Source organism: Notothenia coriiceps, unplaced genomic scaffold, assembly GCF_000735185.1.
Source record: "Notothenia coriiceps isolate Sejong01 unplaced genomic scaffold, NC01 NC01_scaffold00002200, whole genome shotgun sequence".
NCBI classification, from domain to species: Eukaryota; Metazoa; Chordata; class Actinopteri; order Perciformes; family Nototheniidae; genus Notothenia; species Notothenia coriiceps.
In genome coordinates this window covers 152,759-176,475 of record NW_011334901.1, presented here as the reverse complement: position 1 = coordinate 176,475, position 23,717 = coordinate 152,759, and the positions used below count along the sequence as shown (strand labels likewise).

Below are 23,717 nucleotides of genomic sequence, written 5' to 3'. Positions count from 1 at the left end.
TACGATGGGATGCGCGGGCAAGACAGACTCCCCCCGGGGTGAGGTGCACCGGGAGAGGCCACTGTCTCCCAGCCTTCCGATGCCACAACAGTCTCACTTTTGGAGACGTGAGTAGCGGTATCGGACATCCGGAACCCCATCTACCCCCACCCTCTGTGTGTGTGTGTCTCTCTCTTTCTCTCTCTCTCTCTCTCTTTCCCAGCCAGTCCTCTATCAGTCCAGGTGGCAGAGCGCACATCGGCCGGGGGATGCAGCCTCTCATCTCCAGCACATGGACAGCGGAGCTCGGAGCTGCCGCAGCGCGCCACGGCTCCACTAGCTGAACAGACCAAGAGAGAAGAGACCACGCTCCCCGAGTTAAACTCCTGGATTCCGGATAAAAAAAGGATTTACTTCTTCCCACTTTTTGCTTCTCATCTCTTCAAACCAGTTGTGTTCAATGCGCAGCCATGCTGATCATCTCGTCCCGCAGTGCGCTGCTGTCCGTCTACTACCCACAGATCTTCCTCATCCTCACCAGCGGTAGCTACCTGTAGGTTTCTCATCATCGCACTTGCTTAATTCAATCACAGGTCGGTTTGATTCGCTGGCAAAAAGTCGTGCTTTACGCGAAAATTGGGCAATTACACACGAGGGTCAGGTTAGATCGTAGATTTTTGTTGCAGGTGTTTTATTACGATGAGTTAACATGATGTTTTTACACTTAATACGTTTCATTATAACGTAGTTACGCTGTTCCTGATAGATGTATCAAAAACATTGAAAACCATGTTACTTTTTCACCAAGATTTGGAAAACATTGGTAGGAAATGAGTCTTTTTAATCATTGTATATTCCATAAAAGAATCCCACAAGGATTTAACCCTTAATCTAAGCAGTGATGTCACTTTCATTCAATGTTTAATCTACCTGGTTTTTATATGAACATGCAGCTGATGAGATAACCTGCTCTTATAGATTTATACATTACACCAGAAGCAGTCTTTCATAGGAGCACCTCGTCACACAAGGGCCGTAATTGGAAAGCAGCATGTGGAAAAGAGACATATTGGACTACTTCATGTTCTGCCTATAGGCGCGGGCCTATGTAATGAGCTCTTTCTTATGGCATTAAAAGACCCAGGCCCTCACAAAGGGAATGATTGCTGCACCATACATGCCTCTCATTCATAACAAGGGCAGGTCCTGGAACTTAAAATAGCTGTGGTGGTTCATGTTTTCTGTAACACAGAGAGAAGAGGACAGGAATGAAGTGGATTTGGACCCAAAAGTACCATTGTTCTCTTTTATTTCATTAAAAAGGTATATTAGATTACATGTGATGTGATCTGGGTAAGGAAAAAAGTTGTCATTATGATGATATCTTTTCGTTTGGGTTTATGACGAAATCAGGGCGGTGGTGGCAAAGTCCATAGGGACTTGGCTTGGCAACTGGAAGGTCACCAGTTCAAGTCCCGGAAAGACCAAGTGCTACCGAGGTGTCCCTGAGCAAGGCACCGTTCCCTACACTGCTCCCCGGGTGCCGTACATAATGGCAGCCCACTGCTCCTAACACTAGGATGGGTCAAACGCAGAGACGTTACATGCTACATAGTACCGGTACTACGTAATGACAATAAGTTCAATCTTCTTCAATTATTAGGTTTGTTCTTTATGATTTGTTGACTGGCAACTGTCATGTAAATTTGAGCAAAACGTTACCGAGTATTGGGAATAAATCTTATTATTTCCCCCCCAAAATCATAGCCAGGGCACATAGTTCAACCCAAACTGTAGGGCTAAACCACATGAGGGAAATGTGCGATATGTGAAAGCTTTGATGAATATCGCATTGACGATATGATTGCGATAAATAAACCGATATTTAAGTGTACATTTTTCGGCCCTGCTGCTTTCAGTTTTGCTTTAATACATAAAACAAAATAAAAAAAATTGCTTGTTGGAATACGAAAATGAAAAAACAAATTCCAACATAAGATACACAAAAATTGGAGTAATATCAGAGTTGTACGTGATGTGTTTAAAGCACTAGTTGGCATTTTATTGTGCAGCCCTACACAAAATGTATGTTTTTAGCTACATTTTTGTTTTGTGTTTCATGCCGCTCTCATTAATCCCTGTTTCTCTCTGCCAGGGCGCTGTCCTCTGTGGTGGCTCTGGGGGCTAACATCATCTGCAACAAGATACCCGGACTGGCCCCCCGCCAGAGAGCCCTCTGTCAGAGTCGCCCGGACGCCATCATCGTTATCGGCGAAGGCGCCCAGCTGGGCATCAATGAGTGTCAGTACCAGTTTCGTTACGGCCGCTGGAACTGCTCGGCCCTGGGAGAGAGGACCGTCTTCGGACAAGAGCTGAGAGTAGGTCAGTCTGTTTGAAAACTCAGCTTTTAAAAATTGTTTTTGAATATATTTATCTCAACATGGGCAAAAGAAAATCTGAAAACTAAGCTGAGGGAGAAGAAGAAAGTTGCCTTGAGGAAAAGTGACCTAAATATGTTTTTTTCTGACTGTAGGTTTTTTTGGAATTTCTATGCCTTTATTTGAGGTTTTAACAGCCGTGACACTCAACTAAAGTCCTCGGCCATGACAAGTTTCTACGAGACGGTGCAGTTCATGTTCCAGCTTTAAACTCTCAGGGCAACACTGTTTTTGTACTTAAGTTAAACTATAGCTAAGAAAATCTCTGCACTGTATATTTATCTCCATTTTTACATTTAGTTAGATCAAACTAAATTTAAACAGTCAGATTTCTGTGCTGGTCCATAAAACATCTTCTCCTTTTGTAAAAATCTTTGTCAACGGGTTGGTCCGAAGACCAATCTGAGTACGGTCTGATTTTACGTTTATTAAAGCTAAAATCGCTGTGCTACGTGAGTGGATGAGCATGGTTCAGGACTGAGAGTAGTTTTTCTCACTTTCCTTACATTGTCCTCCAACTTCTAAGTGCCATGAGAAAAAGCTGCAGCATAGCTCAACATAATGGAATGAAACAGACTTAAGGCTGGTTGGCGAAACACAAAATGAAAGCATTTTTCTTTGGAATACCACATCCAACGATCACAATAAATCTTCTGTCTCTTTTAGACACCAAGACAATAAACTCCAAGGCCTTGCTAGTGTTTCCCAAAGGAGATTCAATCTGTAGCTCATCTGTGTGACATGACTGCGCTTGCAACACATATTGTCAAAGCAAAGCAGTAACAAATGGAGTGTCGACTTCCTTCCTTGTAGTGCCTATCTGGGTGTGTCATCTTCTCAAACAACGCTCAAACGTACACATCTCCCTGCTTTTAGTCGACATTCTTTCACAGTTTCATTTCTCACAGAAGTCCTTTTGCTCCTAAAGTGAAGCTCTTCTATGAACTGTGTTTCAGTCCGAAATGTTTTGTTGCGGTCTTGCTGTGGCTTTGGATCCATGTTTAATCTAGCAGCTCTGGGAGCAATCACTTTCTTCTACACGGGAGAAAAGGCAGACAGACGTCTGGATCCCTTTATTTCTTTTGTCAAGAGGAAATGTCTCTTTTCTCTTGTGGTGTGTAAACGAGTTGGGGGTGAAGCTTTGGATCTATATAAAGTCCTTGTGTCCTCCCAATGTAGACAAATTAATATTTTCTGGAACACGTAATCTTATCAAATCTGTGTAAAAATACAATTAATTGCTGAGCATGTTAGATTGCCTTTCATCTTCATGGATTCACAGTAAGATTAGTTTCCATTTGCCATCCCGTGTCCATTCTTGCAGTTTTTTAAAATTCCAATTAAAGCCAGAGCTGTACCCCCTCTTGAGGCGCATTGTACCATCCACCACTTCATTTGATTGACCTGCCGGGCCTGTGAACTCATTAGGCATTGAGAAAGACCAGAGAGATTCATGCTAACCACTAATTGAAGTCAGCTCCAGCAGCTGGATGGCAACAATGGAGGCCTGCATGCACTGCCGTACAATCAAAACAAATCACAGCGCGAGGAGATGGCTGTTTGGCTATTGCATGCGCCTGATGGCTTGAGAAATGCTCACCATACAATATATCGGAATGGGTCGCGGATTCAGCTTGATGAAAGACGACTTCAGAGTTTGTTATGAGTTATGGAGCGGGGGAACCGCAGGCCGATGGTTCTCTGAGAGTGAGTTTGTCAGGTTGGATGGAAGCCATTAGAATCGCCTCTACCAGAGATGCCATGCATTAATACTCACTGGGCTGTTGAGAACGGAGACCCAGCATTATCCTGATTGGAGACGGAGAATATCCCGTTACCAATTGTAGTGCCAATAAATTCATTCCCACCCCCCACGCCATAAATATAAATGTGTTTATTCTGAAGTTCAAATGGTGACAAAAACTTGGAAATGGGCACATCTCAGTCAAGTCTGGCAACAGATTATTTCAATACAGCCGTATCATTTCCTGTATTAATGTGGGCCGCCTAAGAAGAACTCAGAGTGACACTTAAGCTGCGTGAGAAATCCCATTGATGAAAAATATTGAGACACAGCAATTTCATAGAAGAGCAGATCTAAAAAAAAGCTCCTCCGGTCAGCCAGTAGATGTCACTTGTGTTGTTTTCATCACACTGAGAACTGTAACGGTGATATATAAATTAATTTGCGGAGATCTTCAACATGTGATATTTAGCCCTTTAAATCTGAAGCATACAGTACATTTTAAATTAAGGGTGGCTAAAGAGTAATATTTGACATTTGAATAAATATATGTTCAGGGCCACTGTGAAATGTTTTCACTATAATTTTACTCCAAAAGGGATTTGTCTCTTAATCAGATATGTCTTCTGAAGTGGGCGACTACATTTCCTTGGAGGGCTAGTGGGTAGGTGTCAGATTGCAATTGGGCTGATAAATGCATTTGAATATGTTTTATGAAGGGTAAGGGAGAGACATGACATGCAGGATGTGTACAGCTGTACATCTAGTTTTGCTGCACATGTTTAGGCGGGAAAAATGTAACCCTAACTTCTTTGTTCCTTTAGTTGGTGTCCACGTAGTTCCAAAAAGGGCTTTTAAAAACAGAAAATCTGAGGTTTGATACAGGTTTGACTTCACAAATGTTACTCTTTATTTTCCCTTTAAGAAACCTAGTAGTGTTTTTCATTTACCGCCTACAGTAAATGCCCACTTCTTTAAAACACATCACTCCCAGTTTGTAACGCAGGCTATCCGCTAAAAATCCTCTAGAGACCCAGTTGAAGTTGTTTAAAGAGATTTTTAGAATAGCTTTCATGGACTAAATCATACTTGTCATGAAAACTAAGCTACAAATCCAGTGTAAAATTGGTGCATTGCTCCTTTCATTCTCACACATTCCTTCACTAATGAAAAACCTACTGAATATAAATGACAGTTCTTGTATTACTTCTTTCTTCTCTGCCTCAAATTCATCGACTTTCTGCTCTTTTTTTCTTCAGGCAGCAGGGAGGCAGCATTCACATACGCCATCACCGCAGCCGGAGTTGCCCACGCGGTAACTACGGCTTGTAGCCAAGGCAACCTGAGCCAGTGCGGCTGCGATCGCGAGAAGCAGGGCTACCACGACCGGGAGGAGGGCTGGAAGTGGGGGGGCTGCTCTGCCGATGTGAAGTACGGGGTGGAGTTCTCGCGGCGCTTTGTAGACGCTCGTGAGATCAAGAAAAATGCCCGGCGGCTGATGAACCTGCACAACAACGAGGCAGGGCGAAAGGTAATGCACAAGCAGGAAATTCATACATCCAATAAATATATACTTAAAGATAACACCAGCAGATAAACACTCTTAAACACTATGGTATGTTTTGTAATAAACATGTTTAATATTTTAGTACAATGTGCATAATTTTACCTTTTAATCTTTTCGATGTTTATTTAAAGATCTTTTGTCTATTCATTTTTTCTTAATAAATTCTTACTCTCTTTTGTTATGTTTTTTAATAATTTACTTTATTTTTTGATTGAACTTTAATTTAATTCTAAAATTGAATTAAAACAGTCATGAGACTCAGTTTCACCCAGGATAATAATATTGCAAATTCTGATCTGAAAACATTATACAACACCATATTCCAATTAAAGTACAATTATAATCAGAAATTATAAAGTACAATTATAAAATACGATAAAAGTGTCAGCTGAATGTAATGTAATGAGGATAGCTATTAAGTGTGAAATCCTTAAGCTAGTATATATTGTCCATGACTTGTGTTTTTGTATCAGTAACTATATTTCAGCCCAAAACTGTGCAACTGATTTTAAAAAGCTCCTGTACACTAGACTTGGTCAGTGCAAGTGTGACAGAAATGCAAAAGTTGGCCGATGCATTTTCCAAGATGGAGCTGTGCCACAGAATTAGGACGCATTAAGTGAGGAAATCGAATATTATTGCAAGTTTCTCTCGTTTCCTTTCTTAGTGGCAGTAGCAAAGAGCGTGTTTCTGCAACACCGCAAGGGCCACCTCCCCCAGAATGTGAAAAAGGGGAAGACTGAGACATTGATTTAAAAAGTGGTCTACAAAAGTGAATACATTAAGAAGAGCTTAGTATAACTTGTGATGATAATGTGAATATTTTTTGCTATAAAAACGAGCTTCTTCACAAGGGCAAACAGTCACCTGTCAATTTTGTCATATGAAAATATTTGTTTGGCATTGCAATATAAATCTGGCTCAAACCGCAGTGCAATTCTATACGTATATGGTTTGCACAACAGCTCTGGTCACTTTTCTCCGGCCTGTCAGGCCATTATGTGGTTTGAAGAAAGGTAAAGATAATTAGAGACTACAGTCTGAGTTATTTTCCCCAGGTTTTGTCGACATAAAGTTGGCATTCAGGAGTGCCGAGTGTTGAAAAGCCCAGCTGACCAAGAGAGATGGATTTGGAGGCTATCCGATTGCTATTAGCCGTTTCAAATTCAATTTTGTTTTACTACTTATTTTCTAGCTCTTCTTAACTATCTCTTTTAATTCACACAGAGCTAATTTCTGCCTCTCTATGTGATCAGATGCTAGAGGAGAGGATGAAGCTGGAGTGTAAGTGTCACGGCGTGTCCGGTTCCTGCACCACCAAGACCTGCTGGATCACCCTGCCCATGTTCAGAGAGCTGGGTCACCTGCTGAAGGAGCGCTACAGCGGGGCCGTTCAGGTGGAGCCGGTCCGGGCCTCGCGACTGCGACAGCCCTCCTTCCTGCGACTCAAAGAGGCTCGGGGCTACCAGAAGCCCACGGACACGGACCTGGTGTACCTGGAGCGTTCGCCCAACTACTGCGAGGAGGACAAGGTCACGGGAAGCACGGGAACGCGGGGACGACTGTGCAACGGCACCTCCACCCACACGGACGGTTGTAACATGATGTGCTGCGGCCGGGGGCACGACACGCACAGCTACACCCGCATCTGGCAGTGCAACTGCAAGTTCCACTGGTGCTGCTTCGTCAAGTGCAACACATGCAGCGAGAAATCAGAAGTGTTCACCTGCAAGTAGGGGAGGAGGAAGAGGGGGAAGAGGCTGGGGGAAACGGACACTGGTGGAAAGTAAGAAGGTGGAATTTGAAGTGAAGGACTTGGAAGTATTTATTCAACAATTTGCACATTTTTACATCCTATTCTGGGATTCTTTAAAGAAAGAACCAACAGACATGGAGTTTTGGAAAAAGAGACATGGTCGATTTAAAAAAAACGTTCCTTTTTCTGCACGCTGGTACAAAACTGTGACATGATGCAAACGTGTTGCAGGCTAAAGGATTTGATGGTCTCCCTTTTGCCTCTAGACGACATCTTCAGTTGTCAGACGCGAGAGATTACACAACAAAAACTATTGTTGGCTCTTGAAAATACTTTTGCTAACTGGAAATGCTACGGCGCTTCAGACTGCCATGAAGGATTCTGAGGAAGTAAAAAAAAAAAAAAGATGGCAGTGGAATACTTTTAACTGTACGCTCACACTGTATTCTGTTTGAACACTGAAAATAAAACAAATTATTTATGTAAAAATATCTTTCAAAACTAGACTTAAAGGGTGGATAGCAGACAAAATGGCTTTGAACTTTTTCCCTCTTTTATGATCGTAAATTGCTACTGATAAGGAGTCGCAGTTATCCATTATCAGTTGTCAGTGGCGTACTCCGCTATAGATTAGTCGTTTTTCTTTTTGCACACACGGTTATTTCTTTCCCTTTTTCATCAGTTATGAGTCGTGCTGTTGAGCGCTGCACCGACATCTCTCCCACGGACAAATTCCCCTCCGAAACCCAGACCCCTTTTGTTACGCCAGGAGACAAAGAGGCAGAAAATACCCCCAAACTATTTTAAGCATCCAACTTTGAACAGTTTGAATGGCTCTTTCCATTCTGACCGTGCTCATTGTTTTGTTTTCGGAGGGCCCTTGACTTCTGAGAAAATCGTGTAAGCCTCATTGGAACTCCATAGAGGTGCAATCATGTCCAGATACATCCAACGTTCCCATGATCGGCAGAGACGTGGAATTCCACATGATGCTTACACAGGGCCTCGCAGCGTGGTTTAGGCCTGCCTGGGTGGATGGCATGTGCCCTAACCACACAGAAGGGGGTATGAGAGGATCAAAAGGCCTTTCAAGCTATTTTTGGACAGCACCCTTAATGTATTCAGAAATGTTTATTTAGGCTTTATATAACTTACAAAATAATTTGAAGAGTATATTTTTATATGAGGAACATGGCACTTTATGTCATTTATAGATGGAAAAGACAGTCACTATTTACAAATGTTTTCTAATGTCGACGGTATAAATTATTTGGAATTTATGTTTTTAAAGTTCCTGAAGTGTAAATACTCCACGTGTTTTATCAAAGTAGCCCAGGTTGTCCTTCTCCATCACAATAGCTCATTAGTCTTTGATTAAATTGCGAGTAGATAATACATTGGATGTGTCAGCTTTAGATCGGAGAGATTTCTGTGTTTCCAGTTGTCTTCATGGTCCTTTCAGTAACTAGGAAGACCTCGTTGCTTCCTAATAACTTCAGATACAACTTAAGTTTTTTTGTTCTCAAAGTCTGCATCACTTACAAACATGGACCGTTGTATTTCTTCTTTTTTACCAATAAAATTTGAGCATCCTTTTAACGCCTCCAGAGTTTTGATATCACCTCCGTTTCCTAAAAATCATTCCCCAATAGAAGCGGTTTCTCACACAATACTTTATTAAGCATTATATCAACACATGATTTGACCCAGACACAAAGCATTCACCCTGACAATTGTTTTACCGAACCAGAAGGCACATTGTAGTGGAGCCCTTGTGGCATAAAACGCTGATATGGGAAACACAAGAACTTGTAGCCTTGACTGATGTGGTACTAATGTGTCAGGAGGTGAACAGGCGGCAGCGGCCATGCCACCTCATTGAGCCCCGGCTGACTCTTTCCTGTGGGGCTGAAAAGCATTGCAGCCAGCCAGCGGAGCGCGAGTAACAGCTGTTTTGTTAGCCGTCTGAAATCCTGGGGACCGGAACCGCGTAAGCTCCCTTCACTATGCCCGTGGATTGAGGGGCGAGTCGAGCCGATTGTTTCCAATACATTTTGTCATTAAAAATCAGAGGCAGAGCAAACAAGGTGGAGCAGGGCGTGAGCAGCCCAGTAAATCGCTGCATTGTTGAGGTGTCAGGACAGTTCAGCTTATCCGGCAGCCGCGAGGAGCAGGGAGGGATGTCATCCTGCGCACTAAAGCCTCTGGTGTGATTCTCTCACTCGCTCATTAAATCACTTTCAGCAAGCTCTCACCTACCAGAATCTGTTTCTTATCAAAAGAAGAAAAAAAAAGCACACACTCACTCGCAAACACAGCTAAAAAGGAAGCGGGGCATTCAGTAAATCTCTGAAATAATCTATGTTGTCTAACTCGATTATAGCCAACTCAGCGTGAAATGAGGCAGTAAAGAATGTTGTGAGTTTAAGTTAATAATTTATGATGCATGCCATAAACTGTAATCTCTTATGTATGGAGTAGTAGTAGAAGTAGGATGGGAAAATGTTAGGAATAAGAGGAAGAATAGGATGAACTTCACTGAGAGTATAAGACTTCAAGAAGAGATGCAGTAAAAACTAACCAACGTGCATAGCATCAGTTGTAATTAGTATTGCATTCAGGTCCTCAGATTAAAATATGGATATCATTCATGTTTAAAGGAATAGTTTTAAGAGCTTTGAATGTCTCTCTGGCAACGACACCAGCGTTTCAAGGAGGTAAGGCGCTGAGGAGGCTGATTACATCATGTTTTGGTCTTTCTCTGTTACTGCAGAAGTCACTATGGGGATGGGATTAAACCCAAACCCCTGCTGGTAACATGGGTGTCTGTGAAGAGGGAAAGGCCCCGGACACTGCGGTGCCCTTTGTCTTTGGATTAAAGCACAGGGCATCGCCGTGCCAAAAAAGGTACCAGCATGAGCTCGCCTCTCCCTAACTCTTCATTTCCCAGACTTAGATGAAGACAAAAGCAGGAGCTCCTGAAGTCTTGACCTTTTCTTTATACCAGCGGGACCCCATGGGCCTTTTGTTTATCAAGAATACCATAAGCCCCTATGTGGGCGTTAGTGCAAAGCATTAGTGAGGTAGGAAAGTCATGTATACATACCTCTCTGATAGAAATAACTAATTACAGAGAGTTTTTCTTCCTAGTCTATCGGCAGTGTGGCTGTCAGTTACTCGGGACAGGCACAGTTTATGAGTTTAGTAATGTAGTTCACCCTCAGATAAGGCAGATATTAGTAACAGTAAGCGTATATGTGTTCACGTGTACTTTTTTCCCTTTCTAAACAAATACTTGGAACCTGCTTGCGGGGGGAGGGCCTCATCTCTCCGGGTTGATCTTCAAAGCTTTTCAAGAGTCTTTCCTCACAGTTTTGAGCAGCAAGCCTCCGTCTCGCTGCTCCACCTCGAAGCCCAACTCCTTGAGCGCGGAGTAGTCGGTGGTGCCACGGCGCTCCAGAGCCGCCACCTGCTCCTGGTTCTTCTTGTTGTGTTCTAGGAGGTTCCTGACGGCAAAGATGGCCCACTGGCTGATGACTTGAGGCAATCGGTTAAGGGCAGTGACGTCGATAGTAAGGAGAGGAGCACAATGTAGTTCTTTCAGGGATTTTTCAACATGATTTTAAGGCATATTTTCCAGCACTTGATTTCCCGTTTTTTTTTTTTAAACGTAATAGCTAATTGTTATCGAGTCTGAGACGTTTGTAAGCTTGAAATACAATGCATAAACTCCACGTTTGTGAGGTTTCAGTTTTCTTTTGCACCGATTTCATGAAGACATGCATACGTGATCGAACATACAAATGCAATACAATGGTAGATAATTTGACACTGGTACATGCAACCAAACCTTTTCTATGTCAAACTCCCGAGTGCCTGCTACTTGCCTCATGATGCTGAGCTTGCAGAAAGCCCAACAAGCAAACGAGTTTTGCAGACGAGTTGTGTTTTGAGATATAAAACATTCTCAGCTCACCCCTATCAGGTTTCCCGCATAATTCTATATTTGTTTCTTTCAATATATTTTGTTCTGGAGAGAAACTCATGAGGACACTTCCATGAATAAGGTGGATTGTTTCTGTAGCTTTACAAAATATTTTACTGTGAAAACACCCCAAATGCAAAGCTCAAAAAGCCATGATAAGGATAGCAATACATAAGATAAGCTTGTACATAAAAAGAGATGTATTTCTAGACTGTTAACCAATATGAATAAAAGGATACATGGGTTGTTGCTGTCTATGTTGCAGTTGTCCAAGATGAGGGGGATGCCTTCCAGTTCACTCACCTGAGGAAACAAGCACAGTAAGGTTTAAGAGAATGGACTGGTAAACAAGGGTTTGGCATTAGGGATGCCAGAAACTGACCATGATCAAAATCGAAAATCGGACAGCCCTGGCGAATAATGAGAAAAAAAAACTCTTGCATTTGACCTCATTTGCACTCGTCAGTTTGAAGTAGTTCCACGAGGAACTCTTCTTTCCTTTGTTCATCTTTAGTTGTGTTCTCACTCCAATAAATCAATTGGGGGGGCGGGGTCGGTGTGTAGCAGCGCAGGGAAGGGCTGCTGGCTTCCTCCAAGTTTACAGTAAAACAAACTGGTGGTGTGACCAATGGCCATTTACAATTATTAATACTATTAGTCTATATTTTGGTTGAAACTAAGCCAGGAAAAAAAAAAATAATAATACAAAAATATATATAAATAAAATCGAATTTTAAAAATAATTTTCGATTATGGAGACTGTAACGAATATTCGAATAATCGCTGGCATCTCTATTTGGCATCACTGAAAATGTTCCTAATCTTACAATAAAATACCAGTTCTGGAAAAATGTTTATGTTGACAAATTCCTTAGCTCAATAAATGCTTATTTCAGTGTTTTTCCAGAGTACCTGTATATTATATATTCATGCACCAGGGCATATGGTATCGATTGTCTTAATGGATCATACTTGCAATGATAGTCAAAATCGATGAAAAACTTTAAATGTGTATAATGTAAGTTTGGACAGTCTCTTACGTTTTTTCAAATAGGTGAGATTGTAAAATGAAGGCCACCAATTTGTATTTCTTGCCACCAAACAACTATTATGTCAATGGTTTGTATTGTATGAAAAAACATACAGTAGATGTACTAGCACAAGGAGAGTACAAATCAATGTAAAAAGGCAAGCCATGTATTGAACCTAAGTGTTCTTAGCAGAGCCTCATTACCTCCGCTAGAGCAACAGTGTGGTTGTGGGTAAGGCCGTCATAACAGGGAGATCTGCTCTGCATCTTAAGTCTGAGTCTAAAGGGTTTATTACCGTCTTTGCTTGCTGTTGCATTGTGGTTACCCTCCAAACACACTGCTGGGAGCTCCACAACGAGACCAAGTGCTGAGTTAAGAAAATGGAAATGTCATTTAAACTGTCAAAGAAACAACGTCGCTGGCTACTACGAGCACCCAGGTCTGATTTTCCACTTTCAAAATAATTGTCTGAGGCTGCTGACACTACGTCCAAACCCGTAAAAAAGGGGTGAATAAAAAGCGACTGGAGCCCGAACCCAGTGCTTTGCTTCTTAAATTACAATCTCTCCCAAAGGTGAACAGAATGACATTTGGTTTACTGGAAGAGTTCTCAGTGAAAACAGATATGGGGTGATTTCAGACCACTGACAGACCACAGATCAGCATCCATACATATTATAGAGAGGCCAAATGAGGGTGGCCATCCCACAAGCATTCCACAGATCTGTTTCTATTAAGTAGAACTGAGTCTACGATGTGCCACAGATAGGGGCCAACTCCTCCCCGCCCGCGTAATTATCTATCTGCGCTTTGTGTTAATGGCAGGATGCTGACAGACGGAGATGGAGGGAAACTGATAAAATCACCAAAGCGAGGTGTTTCACATTTCACTGAAAAACCAAGTTGTGTTGAAAGAACTCGTAAGCATGCAGTCGCAGGAACACAAAGCCTCATGCTTCATTAGACAGGACACTTATTGTATTTGTCATTGTTAATGAGGAGATGATGTGGTTTCTGAATCATTACCAGAGCCTGCACCTTAAACATGCTAATTTAGTTTAGAGATAGTCAAAGCAAGACCAAGAGGGCCTCTAGCTTTCTTCTTGACCCATGACCCCATTGTGTTAAACTGACCAAAAGCTCCCAGACCCAAGAGAACAAAAAATCTAATAACAATCTCATTTAATGCTCTTTACTTTCTCCAGACCGTAGCTTATTGAGGTCAAATGTTACAATGGAAGTCATTTTGAAATGGCAAATATCATTACAGGATATTATATAAAAAAATAGCAAGGCAAGATGTAGCATCAGAAAAACTCGGGTATAATTTAAGATTAATAAAAATTCTGCCATTAGTTATAACGAGGCTTTCGCGTTTCATCTGTTTGGTTTGAAACCAGTCAATCCAACTCTCTTGTGGACTTACCACCTGCTTAAAAAGGAGTCTCAGTCTGCTTCCCAGCTACATTTGGTGAGATTTGATTGTGAAATGAGAATGACCAACCACAGTACTTTTTGATAAAAAATATGAGGTTTTAAAATGAACCTAAAAGCTAAACTACTATAGAGTTGAGTCTGCTGATTATTACTTGTAAAGGAGGGGATCTCACAAGTGACTTATGTAAGCCACCTGGAGGAAAAACACTTATATATTTATGCAAAAATAAGAGCTTGATATTCCCTAATTTGACCTGCAGTCGCTCTCTGGATTTGACCTCTGTGAAGGTTCACGTAACGCTGATTTAGAATAACATAATCAAAACTGACCAATGAGCTGCAGGTTTGTCTGTAAAAAGATAGTCTTGGAACCAGAACTAAAAAGGAAGAGATTCCTTTTTGTGAAAGCACATATTTCTGTTTTGTCATCAGTTGTTTCAAACCTTGTTCTGGTTGTCTGTGTTGCTGTAACAGAGGTTTCCTATCAGCCTGATGAGGTGGGCCTTGAAGCTGATGACTGGAGAATGGGAGGAGGGGTCTCCATCTCCACCGAGGGAGGAGAAGTTCTGAGCAGCGCTGAAAACATTCTTACTAGCCTTCCCTATAGTATGCACCTGCTTCAGGAGCTCTGCAGGGAAAAAGAAAGAAAACACAGAGTTCAGGGATGCAGAAAAAGAAAGTAATTCATTAAATGAAGTGCCAAAAGAAAATGATTTGTGTAAACTCGTTTGTAGTTGAACTTGTTTTTATAGCTTTCTAACATAACCGAGGGCTGTGTTCAGGAGTCTTGTTTGGTTTGCTGTGGGTGATTTCACGGGGATCTGAATCTTTCACCATTTCAGGGAGTGCATATGGTGTACAGATTTTTACCATTTAAAAAAAACCCAGCAATTAACCCTAAACCTCCAGCTGCAGACGTGGTCAGAGAGCTCGTGTGAGTGTTTGTTTAAATTTACCAACAGTTGTTACTAGAAGGTCGGGATGTTCCTGGAGGAACTTGAACTGCTTGTGGTCTGAGGTCATCTCACACAGCACGTCCAGCAGACTGATCACTGTCATCGCCTCCTGCAGGACCTACAGGGGATCGCAAGCAGGATGTTGGTCACATGGGGAAAGGATGTTGGATTTGATATAACGTTAGGGAAGGGCCTCGTCAGTTGGAAATGCGAAAACAGTACAGTCAAATGTACTATGTGTACCTCATCACTGGAGGCAGAGCCAGTTGCGAGCGTCAGCACGGCCCCACAACCTTTCACGAAGGAAGTGGCCACGAAGCGAGCCACATCGGGGGGGATGCCACACTCCTCTGAGTCCTCCTCTTGTAGCTGAGCGAAGAGCAGCTCTAATAGAGTAAGTCTGGAAAAAGAAACACACACAGTAGTTTAAATGGCATTTAATCCGTTTAGTCAGCTCAGGTTTAATGTTATCCAACTAAGTGAAAATAAACAGAAACAAAAGTATAATTGCAAGAAGTGCACTCAGACAACTTCTTAAAACTAAACTCAAAACAAAGTGAAAACTCAAAATCAGGATATAAAAGTTAAAGGGGGCCGTTTGTGTTCTTAAATCACTTTCTGTGTAACATAAGAGCTCTATAGTTATATGTATTATCTTTGCCTACATTAAAAGCAAAGTACCTTTCATGGTGAGACATCCCAGAGTACATGCTCTCCACCAGAGCTGAAGACTTGAGGAAAAACTGGGTAGCAATGAGAACCCTGTACATTTGTGAGAAAAAAATAAATAATGTTTACCAACAAATCGAAGATGACAGTTTGTCATTCCTTGATATGATTGACAGCTCAAAACAAAGCATTGCTCTACACACTGAAACAGACACACACTCTTACGTCCAGTCCAGGTCAGGATGGGTCCTGCAGAGCTCCATCACCCTGAGTGCCAGCTGGATGTTCTGCAGATCAGACAGCTCCTCCACCTTGGCTTCATCCAGACATGTGTGGAGCACCATGGAGGCGTAGTTTACCGTCTTCTCATCGCCAACACTGAGCAGCTGCCTGTTCACACATAATTGGGTGGACTTTATCTGAGGAGCAATGCTTTCCAAATTAAAATACTGATACAGGTGTGCATTAGTATTAAAATGTGGTTTCAAATCAACCCAATGTTTGTGTTGTATAGACAGAGAGATGTGGATAATATATATGAAGTTAAAAACTAGTTTGTTAGCCCAATGAGCCCCCACAAAAGGTTTTCTGTGAAATGATGATCAGTAAACATAATGGGGCTGCACATTATAGAACAAAATGACCTATTGTGTGGTTTTGACTGATATTGTAACAGCAATAATATTCCCAATTTAATGGAGAATGATCATTTTCAAACTGTTATTAAAATTATCCTTGAAAGATATATTAAAATGAGGACCGGTACAAAACAAGAATTTTGTATTAAAAGGTGGGGAAGGTAATTCACTTCAGAAACACTTTTTTTTATATTCCATGGAATGCTCTTAACGTCCCGATAGCAATGAATACATTAAATGCTTTGACAATAAATATATACAAATATTTAATCTGTGGAAGCTGTGGCGCTGTAAAAAGCACGACCAGTTATAACTGGATGGCCAACCTGCCTGTCAGCCTTCCATCTCGTGCACAAACTTATCTCGTGCCCTCATTGGTCAAGTGCGCGTTCGTGTGTGTTGGAGGAGGGGCTCTGTAAGGAAGTCTGAAGGAAGGGGCAGATTTTTTTCGGTTGTATATTTTCAAATTCTAGCGCACTCGAGCTGGTTTCTCCATTCTTACCTACCCTACCTTTAAGTCTGTAAAATACTGTTTTTAAGAATTGTGCCAACTGTGATATGCATATTGCACTAGTCCATTTTGAGATTTCATAACATTTTGATTAACTGTGCAGCCCTAAAACATAGTATGAGTTATAACTATATTATGTACTAGTGATGCTTACTGTTTAAAATGCATAAGTGCAAGTGTGGCACTTACATGAGGAGATTAGGGAAGCTCAGCCGCCAGATGTCATCTTTACATATTTGGTTTCCAACCGACAAGTTACCGAGGAACTGGATCCCACAACGAAGCGCTAAGCCATAGAGGATGAGTCATAAATATGTTCAGTATCAAAAAGTTTGCCAAAATAAATCGAATGCTTTTATTACAATTGACTGATTTTAGACTTACGTTCAAATATGCCATCTCTACTCTCCGAATGTCTGGTCTGAAGAAAGTCTAGGAGTTTAAGGGATACATCAATGAAGCCAAGCTCCCTAGAGGAAAAAGGGAAGTACATATATCTTGTAAGAAGAGTGGCAAAATAGCATGAAGACACAGTGAACAACATTGGGGCAATTTAGCAATTTAAATGACTGTTGAGACCATGTCCAAGTGATGTTGAAACAACCATGTTATGTGCATATACAATATATACGTTTCATATTATCCATTAACTGATGCTCTTACCTGAGCAGACTCTGGTTGCGGTCGCTCTCGACACAGGTGTTCCTCTGAGCCCTGAAGCACTCGGCGGTCAGCTGCAGCTGCAGGGCGACAGACTGCAGGTCCTGATCGTCACAGCTGACAGCATGGAGCTCATCGCACAGTCTGGATAAAACCTGAAGAAGACTGGACAACACCTCCTCCTTCACAGCATCTCTGGGGGAGGAAAGTCGAGGTGGGGGAAGTGAGAGATGGTAAATGTAATGCAGTGGAACCCCAGCCTGGGGATTATATAACAGAAATAAGGAGTGAAATGTTGAATGAATCAGTATAAGTTTATAGCAAAGTGAGTTATCACTTACAAGGAATTTGCCTTGATGTTAGGAACATACAATTAATGCATTAAGAGGAAATAAAAGCAAAGTAATGCAAAGGGAATTACATAAATAGATAATAGATCAATGACAACATACTCGTTTTTTTGTTTAGTGCAATGAACGTATCACAATTCTCTGCAGGGATTTAATTAGCCTAACAGGTGTAAGTAATATTATAATAGATTACTTTTTTACCCTTGTCATATGAATTAGTTACACCTGTGCTAATGCTGCAATGACAACTCGAAATATCTGAATCCACAGCAAGCTTTGTCTGTCGTCTTTCTAAGTAGCAGCTGAAATGCATACGTCACTATAAAGAAGAAATGTGACATTTCACTGTTCATTAAAAGAAACAAATACACTTAACGGGCCTGAAATAGCATCCAATAATACGCCGGAAGTTATAGTAATAGTAGCGTTTAGGTAGCCGACACACCAAGCTAGCTTCGTCGGTAAGCTACTAACACCCTCAGTATCCTTTTAAAAAGCATTACATTACTTTGTCCGCACCTGTATTCCTTGTCACGTAACGCGGTGGTGAATGTTTTTAAAACCTGCAAGTGTTCAGGGCAGTGTTCTTCCTTCAAAATGCCAGCAATAGACGCTGAGATGTCCATGTTGTCGGTAGTAGCTGCCATGTTTGCCTGCTAATTCATTCGTGTGGGCGGGACATCCGGTTAGATGTCTCACACGCTATTGGTTCAATCCAGGAAAAAGGCGGAGTCAGAGCATGTGCTGCTGTTTTCATACAGTTGTCATGTCACCCGCCTCTGTGGCACATGGTTATGTGTCAGGGCAGAACATACACTAAGAGTATATTTTATTGAGTGAAAGTGAGTTGCAGCTGGGTGAAATATTAAACAGTACCACTTTATAATATGGAACCTAGTATTAAAAGGTTTATAAATGCAGCTTAGCTTTATAATTGCAAGGGTTGGCACAGATTTATTGAGTGTAATGGAATTCGGAATCCCTCATGGGCTCCATATGTTGATTTAAGTGTTATTTGTGAAGGGTGCAGCTCCCATTGGATGCATCCTTCAATATACAGTGTATCTTTACTGTAACATACCCAAAATAAAACATCTAATAATTTATTGGGTACAGTAAAAGTTCTACACTGTGTGTTTAATAGTCAGAAGATCAATTCATTCAGCCCAACCAAGTTGAGGGACAATTGGTGCTGCTGCAATAATAAAGCCACAGGGCAAGCCTTTTGAGCTTTCATGTAGAGTGGCACATTTTAGATTACAGGATTTGCCTGGGTATGATTGTCACTTGTGTTTTCACTGGCCGGTGGTCACAGCACAGCAGTGGTGAAAGCCATATCACTGTGGAAAAGAGTTGATTATGGATGGTCAGAAGTATCCACCTCAAGCAATTTGTCAGGTTAAAGATGAGGTATTTAAAGATCCTAACATTCCCAGGAAAATGTTCCCATAACTCAGTTCTCTGAATGGAATAACTGGAAATAACCTCACACATGGAAGTTGTATGGTTTTGATCGGTAATTTGAAGAGTTGAGTTACAGAAAAACAGGACATCCCATCAGATTTGTGTTATTCTTGAAACCACAGTTATGCTAACTAAAGGACAATTGGTTTCTGTAGCGGTCTAGGATTGATCTCCTTTTAGTAAAAACATGAACAGAATTAACCACACAATCTTTATTATTCACAGATGGTCTCATATTCTGATGGTACAAAACACAATCAAAGTTGAAATGGAGCAAATATCTTTGGCTGATTTGGCCCTATTATAAGGATGTCAGTTTGGTTGAAATATCTCATGAACTATTGAATAGCTTGGCAAACATTTGGTACTTCTAATATTCACATTAACCTCAGCTGTGCTTCTGCTTTAGTGCTTATTAGCAAATGTTAGCATGCTTACAGACTAAACTGAGTGGTTTATATTTGTCGTAAATATTTGCATTAGCTTAGCACTGTCACTGCAAGCATGTTAGCATGCTGAAATTGTTACCCAATTCAAAATGTTTGCCAACTTATTTATTGCTAGGTAACTAATAACTCCTTAGCTGAGCTCAGAACCATAACTCAGAGATGAAAACATGGATGATGACAATGTTGCGATGAGAGACAGCCCTTGACTTGATATAGTTCATAGCCACCTCTATCACAAGGTCCCTGGGGCCAATGATAGGTTTCACCTGCCGAACCACACCTGAGTGATGAAACAGATTGGGATTAGTTAGTGAAATCCAGTTTTGGGAAACTTATAAGTAAATTAAATATCTGTTTGATATGGGTCTTCATGAAAGACACTTACCCATAATCATGTCATGGTGGGTGCGTTTCTCCACATCAAAAGAGAACTGGTCATCTGCAGACTGGATTTCAAAGAACACATCGGTGGCGCCTGGTACATCAGAGTTAGCTGGTGTAACTGTCCGCAGGAAAATTATTTCTGTTGGGACAAACCAGAAAGGGAATTTATTCCTTTAAATCATTATCAATTGTTCTGTGAGTTGAAACAAGTAATGACATCTTATGCACAGCTTGGTGGGTTGAAAGTTGTATTTTTCAATGAGGCATCCATGAGGCTTCCCCATTAACCCCTTAAAACATTTATGAAGTTTGGAAACCTGGGTCTACGGTTAAATCATATAATAAAGACTACAACAAAGTCATGCCTTAACTAACTAATGCACACCACTGCACACATACTAAAACCTTGCTGTACTTCCCCCTGTCTTACCCTCTGGTTCATGGAAGCCTCTGAAGGTTGGCAGAGAGAGGGAGGTGTGGGTGATGGTCTGGACGGTGTTGATATTGCAGCTGATGTCATGAGGGTGGCAGGACTTAATGCAACGCACATTAATCAAAGCATCACCACCAGATCTAAAAAGTGAGGAAATGCAAAGAAAAGGGGGATATATAAATGTGCCAAGGCAGGGAGAAAAATACACATCTTAAGAAGAGGAAATATTCACAATTTCAACCTATACAGTACTACCCAGTATTTCTAAGAAACAACTTTTAGGATTGAACAGTTAAATTGAGCAAAAAGAACCTGGCATCACCTGAATAGTCCCATAGACCTGCATGGTTAACCATGGAACGGGCACTTTAGAAAGAGTCCAAACCCTGATTCCACAACCTAAAATCATGTTTGTGTACTTTCAAATGTGACCTCAGGAACAACCACGGGAGCAGAGCTGTGTAATTAGCAGCAAGCAGGTGAGTCCAAGTCATTCCCTAAGCATGACGCCAAAACCAGAGATGGTTGTGTGGTATTCCTCACCAGGGAAATGTTACAAAGGATAGTGGGATGGTGGAAAACTAGGCACGGGTATGTAAAAATTTGATGAGGAAGAATCAGAAAAAAATATCAGGATGTTGACCGAATCCGCAGCAGTAACATTAACATTCCCAAAAGATGGTAACACTCCAAAAAACTGACAAATAGAGATACAATCATTATTATTTCATACAACATATCACTATTTTTACATATATGAAGTAATTAGTGAGGCATTTTGGAAAGTAGTTGGGTGGTTATATGATCCAAAGATTTAAGAGAATGATTAGCTCATATATCATTTTGTTGCATTTTCAATCAGCTCTATATGTATTAAACCACAAAAACCACCGGGAGGAAAGTGGAACATTGGAAAATGTGTCTGGCTGCATTTATCCAGCTGACCAACACAGCTACTGCCCTTTTGGTATCATTTACAGCAAATCAACTGATAACCACCCAATACCAACACTACAAGCACTATTCCTCATACGAGCTGTAATGCTGCTCCACCACAAATTGAGCCCCCATGTTGGCCAAGCCCCAGGTGCCCATAAATAAGTGCCACGCTTATTTTTCTTGCGATCCGCTGAGGCGAGTTCTGTTTGATCCTATGGTGAGGCCACTTGGAACAGATCATAGGAAAAATTGCTTTCAACATAAGAAATGACCACAGCGGAGGAAGCACGAGAGTAGGGGCAGAAACCATTGCCGGTGTGTGTGTGTTTGTGCTTGAATATTAAAGAGTAAAAAGCCATTTTTATCTGTCACTCTTTTAATTCCAATCACTTAGAAAGTACACATAAAGGGAAGCTGAGGTAGAGTGAGCTGCCATCTGTACAAATTATTACAAATGAACAATCATGTCATAGTGTTAGATCCTTAATAGCTAATGAGCCCCATCTAGTGGTACAATGTCCTAATATTCTTAACATATAGAATAAATAACAAAAAAGGCATTAACCTTTCTTTTGCGTTTCGGGTCAAAAGTGACCAAGTGACTTTGTTTTTTTATCATAAATATCGTGTTTTTCATCCAATTGCCTCAAGAGCTTATGTTATCCTCCACACTCACACTCTGGTGGGGACGAGTCTGCCTACAGGTGGGATATGTACCATCTGGTGACCTGGTGTGGGGAAAACCACCTGGAGCTCAACGCCCTAAAAACAGTGGAGATGGTCGTGGACTTTAGGAAGAACGCAGCCCCACCCGCCCCCATCACTCTGTGTGACTCCCTAACTGTGAAGCCTTTCCGCTTCCTGGGCACCATCATCGCCCAGGACCTCAAATGGGAGCAGAACATCTGCTCCCTCATCAAAAAAGCACAGCAGAGGATGTTCTTCCTGAGGCAGCTGAAGAAATTCAACCTGCCAAAGACGATGATGGTGAACTTCTACACCTCCGTCATCGAGTCCATCCTCACCTCCTCCATCACCATCTGGTACGCTGCAGCCACAGCCAAGGATAAGGGCAGGCTGCAGCGTGTCATCCGCTCCGCATAGAAGGTGATCGGCTGCAGTCTGCCATCCCTCCACAACTCCAGAACCCAGAGGCGGGCAGGGAAGATAGTGGCCGACCCCTCCCCTCCTGGACACAAACTGTTCACCCCCCTCCCCTGGCAGGAGGCTGCGCTCCATCAGGAACAAAACCTCTCTCCACCTGAACAGTTTCTTCCCCTCCGCTACCGGCCTCTTAAACAAGGCCCGGCCCCCCTGCTGACACTTTACCTCTGCCACATCATAGACTTTATGCATTACATGCATACCTCTCTGCACATATTCTTATTTCACATTTCATAGTTTATATTCTAAAATTCATTCATAGCATTCTATTTCCACGTAAATGACTGCTTTATTTAATTGTTATTGCTATTTAACTGTATTTTATTACGGTGTAAAAGATTTTTTGTTTTATATTAGATTTCTTGTTTTTTATATTTTATGTATGCACCATGACATCAAGTCAAATTCCTAGTATGTGTGAACCTGGCAATAAACCTGTTTCTGATTCACTAGGCCTCTGAACATATACAATTGATGATCACCATTAGCATTGATTTTTTTGTGATTCATTCAACAGTGATTTATTCAACCCATGATGTTTTCGGTCAGAATTGACTGCCATAGAAAATGAATGGGTATGAGCGTATTATGTTCATCCTGCAGATGGAAAGCATCCACACACACACACACACACACACACACACACACACACACACACACACACACACACACACACACACACACACACACACACACACACACACACACACACACACACTTATATTTTTCTGTGACTATGACAAAAGGAGTTACCTTGTATCTCTTTTTCATAAGTCCCGAGGAGAGGAGAGTCCCCGGAGAAGGACCAGACACAGACACACCAGTCCGGAGTAGCAGACCTAGCGACAACAGAAAGTTAGGAGAAGTAGACCAAGTTTTGTAACAGGTCTCGGAGGAGACTGTCTTTTAGCGCATAGCAGCGGGATAGCAACACACAGTTGACTCGTTTAACCGTTCCGGTTATATTGACGACTCTCTTTCTTACCCTCCAAAAAGAAAGAACCCCCGTGTCTCGAGGTGGACACTCCCACTCACTATGTAAATAAGTAGTATGCCGCACTGTTCACTCTCCCGAAGAATTGAATCTCATTTAACAACACGACCTCAACCCCTGATTCGACACACACACACACACATCACACACACCCCACACACACAACACA

The 23,717-nt window shown here is 41.6% G+C and overlaps 3 protein-coding genes across 6 annotated transcripts; 1 reads left to right on the top strand and 2 right to left on the bottom strand.

The window, feature by feature from the left end:
- Window positions 1-249: 249 nt before the first annotated feature.
- wnt7ba (wingless-type MMTV integration site family, member 7Ba) lies at window positions 250-9,778 on the top strand. Of its 2 annotated transcripts, none has more exons than XM_010795526.1 (4): window positions 250-522; window positions 2,135-2,361; window positions 5,421-5,692; window positions 6,985-9,778. In XM_010795526.1, exons 1-4 carry the CDS (start codon window positions 440-442, stop codon window positions 7,462-7,464), a joined length of 1,062 nt encoding a protein of 353 aa, XP_010793828.1. In that variant the 5' UTR covers window positions 250-439; the 3' UTR covers window positions 7,465-9,778. The 2 variants fall into 2 exon arrangements, with proteins under 2 accessions (XP_010793828.1, XP_010793820.1); XM_010795518.1 differs by having other exon boundaries at window positions 250-532.
- atxn10 (ataxin 10) lies at window positions 9,147-18,404 on the bottom strand. Of its 3 annotated transcripts, none has more exons than XR_800650.1 (12): window positions 18,241-18,404; window positions 17,375-17,566; window positions 17,096-17,181; window positions 16,901-16,997; window positions 15,788-15,952; window positions 15,575-15,655; window positions 15,137-15,293; window positions 14,894-15,011; window positions 14,381-14,565; window positions 11,709-11,772; window positions 10,780-11,021; window positions 9,147-9,755 (listed from the first exon to the last, which is right to left on the bottom strand). XR_800650.1 is itself a non-coding variant. In XM_010795537.1 (12 exons), the coding sequence occupies exons 1-12, from the start codon at window positions 18,366-18,368 to the stop codon at window positions 9,714-9,716; spliced, it is 1,476 nt and encodes a 491-aa protein (XP_010793839.1). In that variant the 5' UTR covers window positions 18,369-18,404; the 3' UTR covers window positions 9,147-9,713. The 3 variants fall into 3 exon arrangements, 1 of the variants encoding a protein (XP_010793839.1); XM_010795537.1 differs by having other exon boundaries at window positions 9,147-9,749; window positions 10,855-11,021; XR_800651.1 differs by having other exon boundaries at window positions 9,731-9,749.
- A 1,248-nt stretch (window positions 18,405-19,652) lies between these two features.
- On the bottom strand, window positions 19,653-20,797 carry LOC104966402 (fibulin-1-like). Its single transcript, XM_010795592.1, has 4 exons — window positions 20,764-20,797; window positions 20,449-20,661; window positions 20,020-20,157; window positions 19,653-19,914 (listed from the first exon to the last, which is right to left on the bottom strand). The coding sequence occupies exons 1-4, from the start codon at window positions 20,795-20,797 to the stop codon at window positions 19,775-19,777; spliced, it is 525 nt and encodes a 174-aa protein (XP_010793894.1). The 3' UTR covers window positions 19,653-19,774.
- Window positions 20,798-23,717: the final 2,920 nt, after the last annotated feature.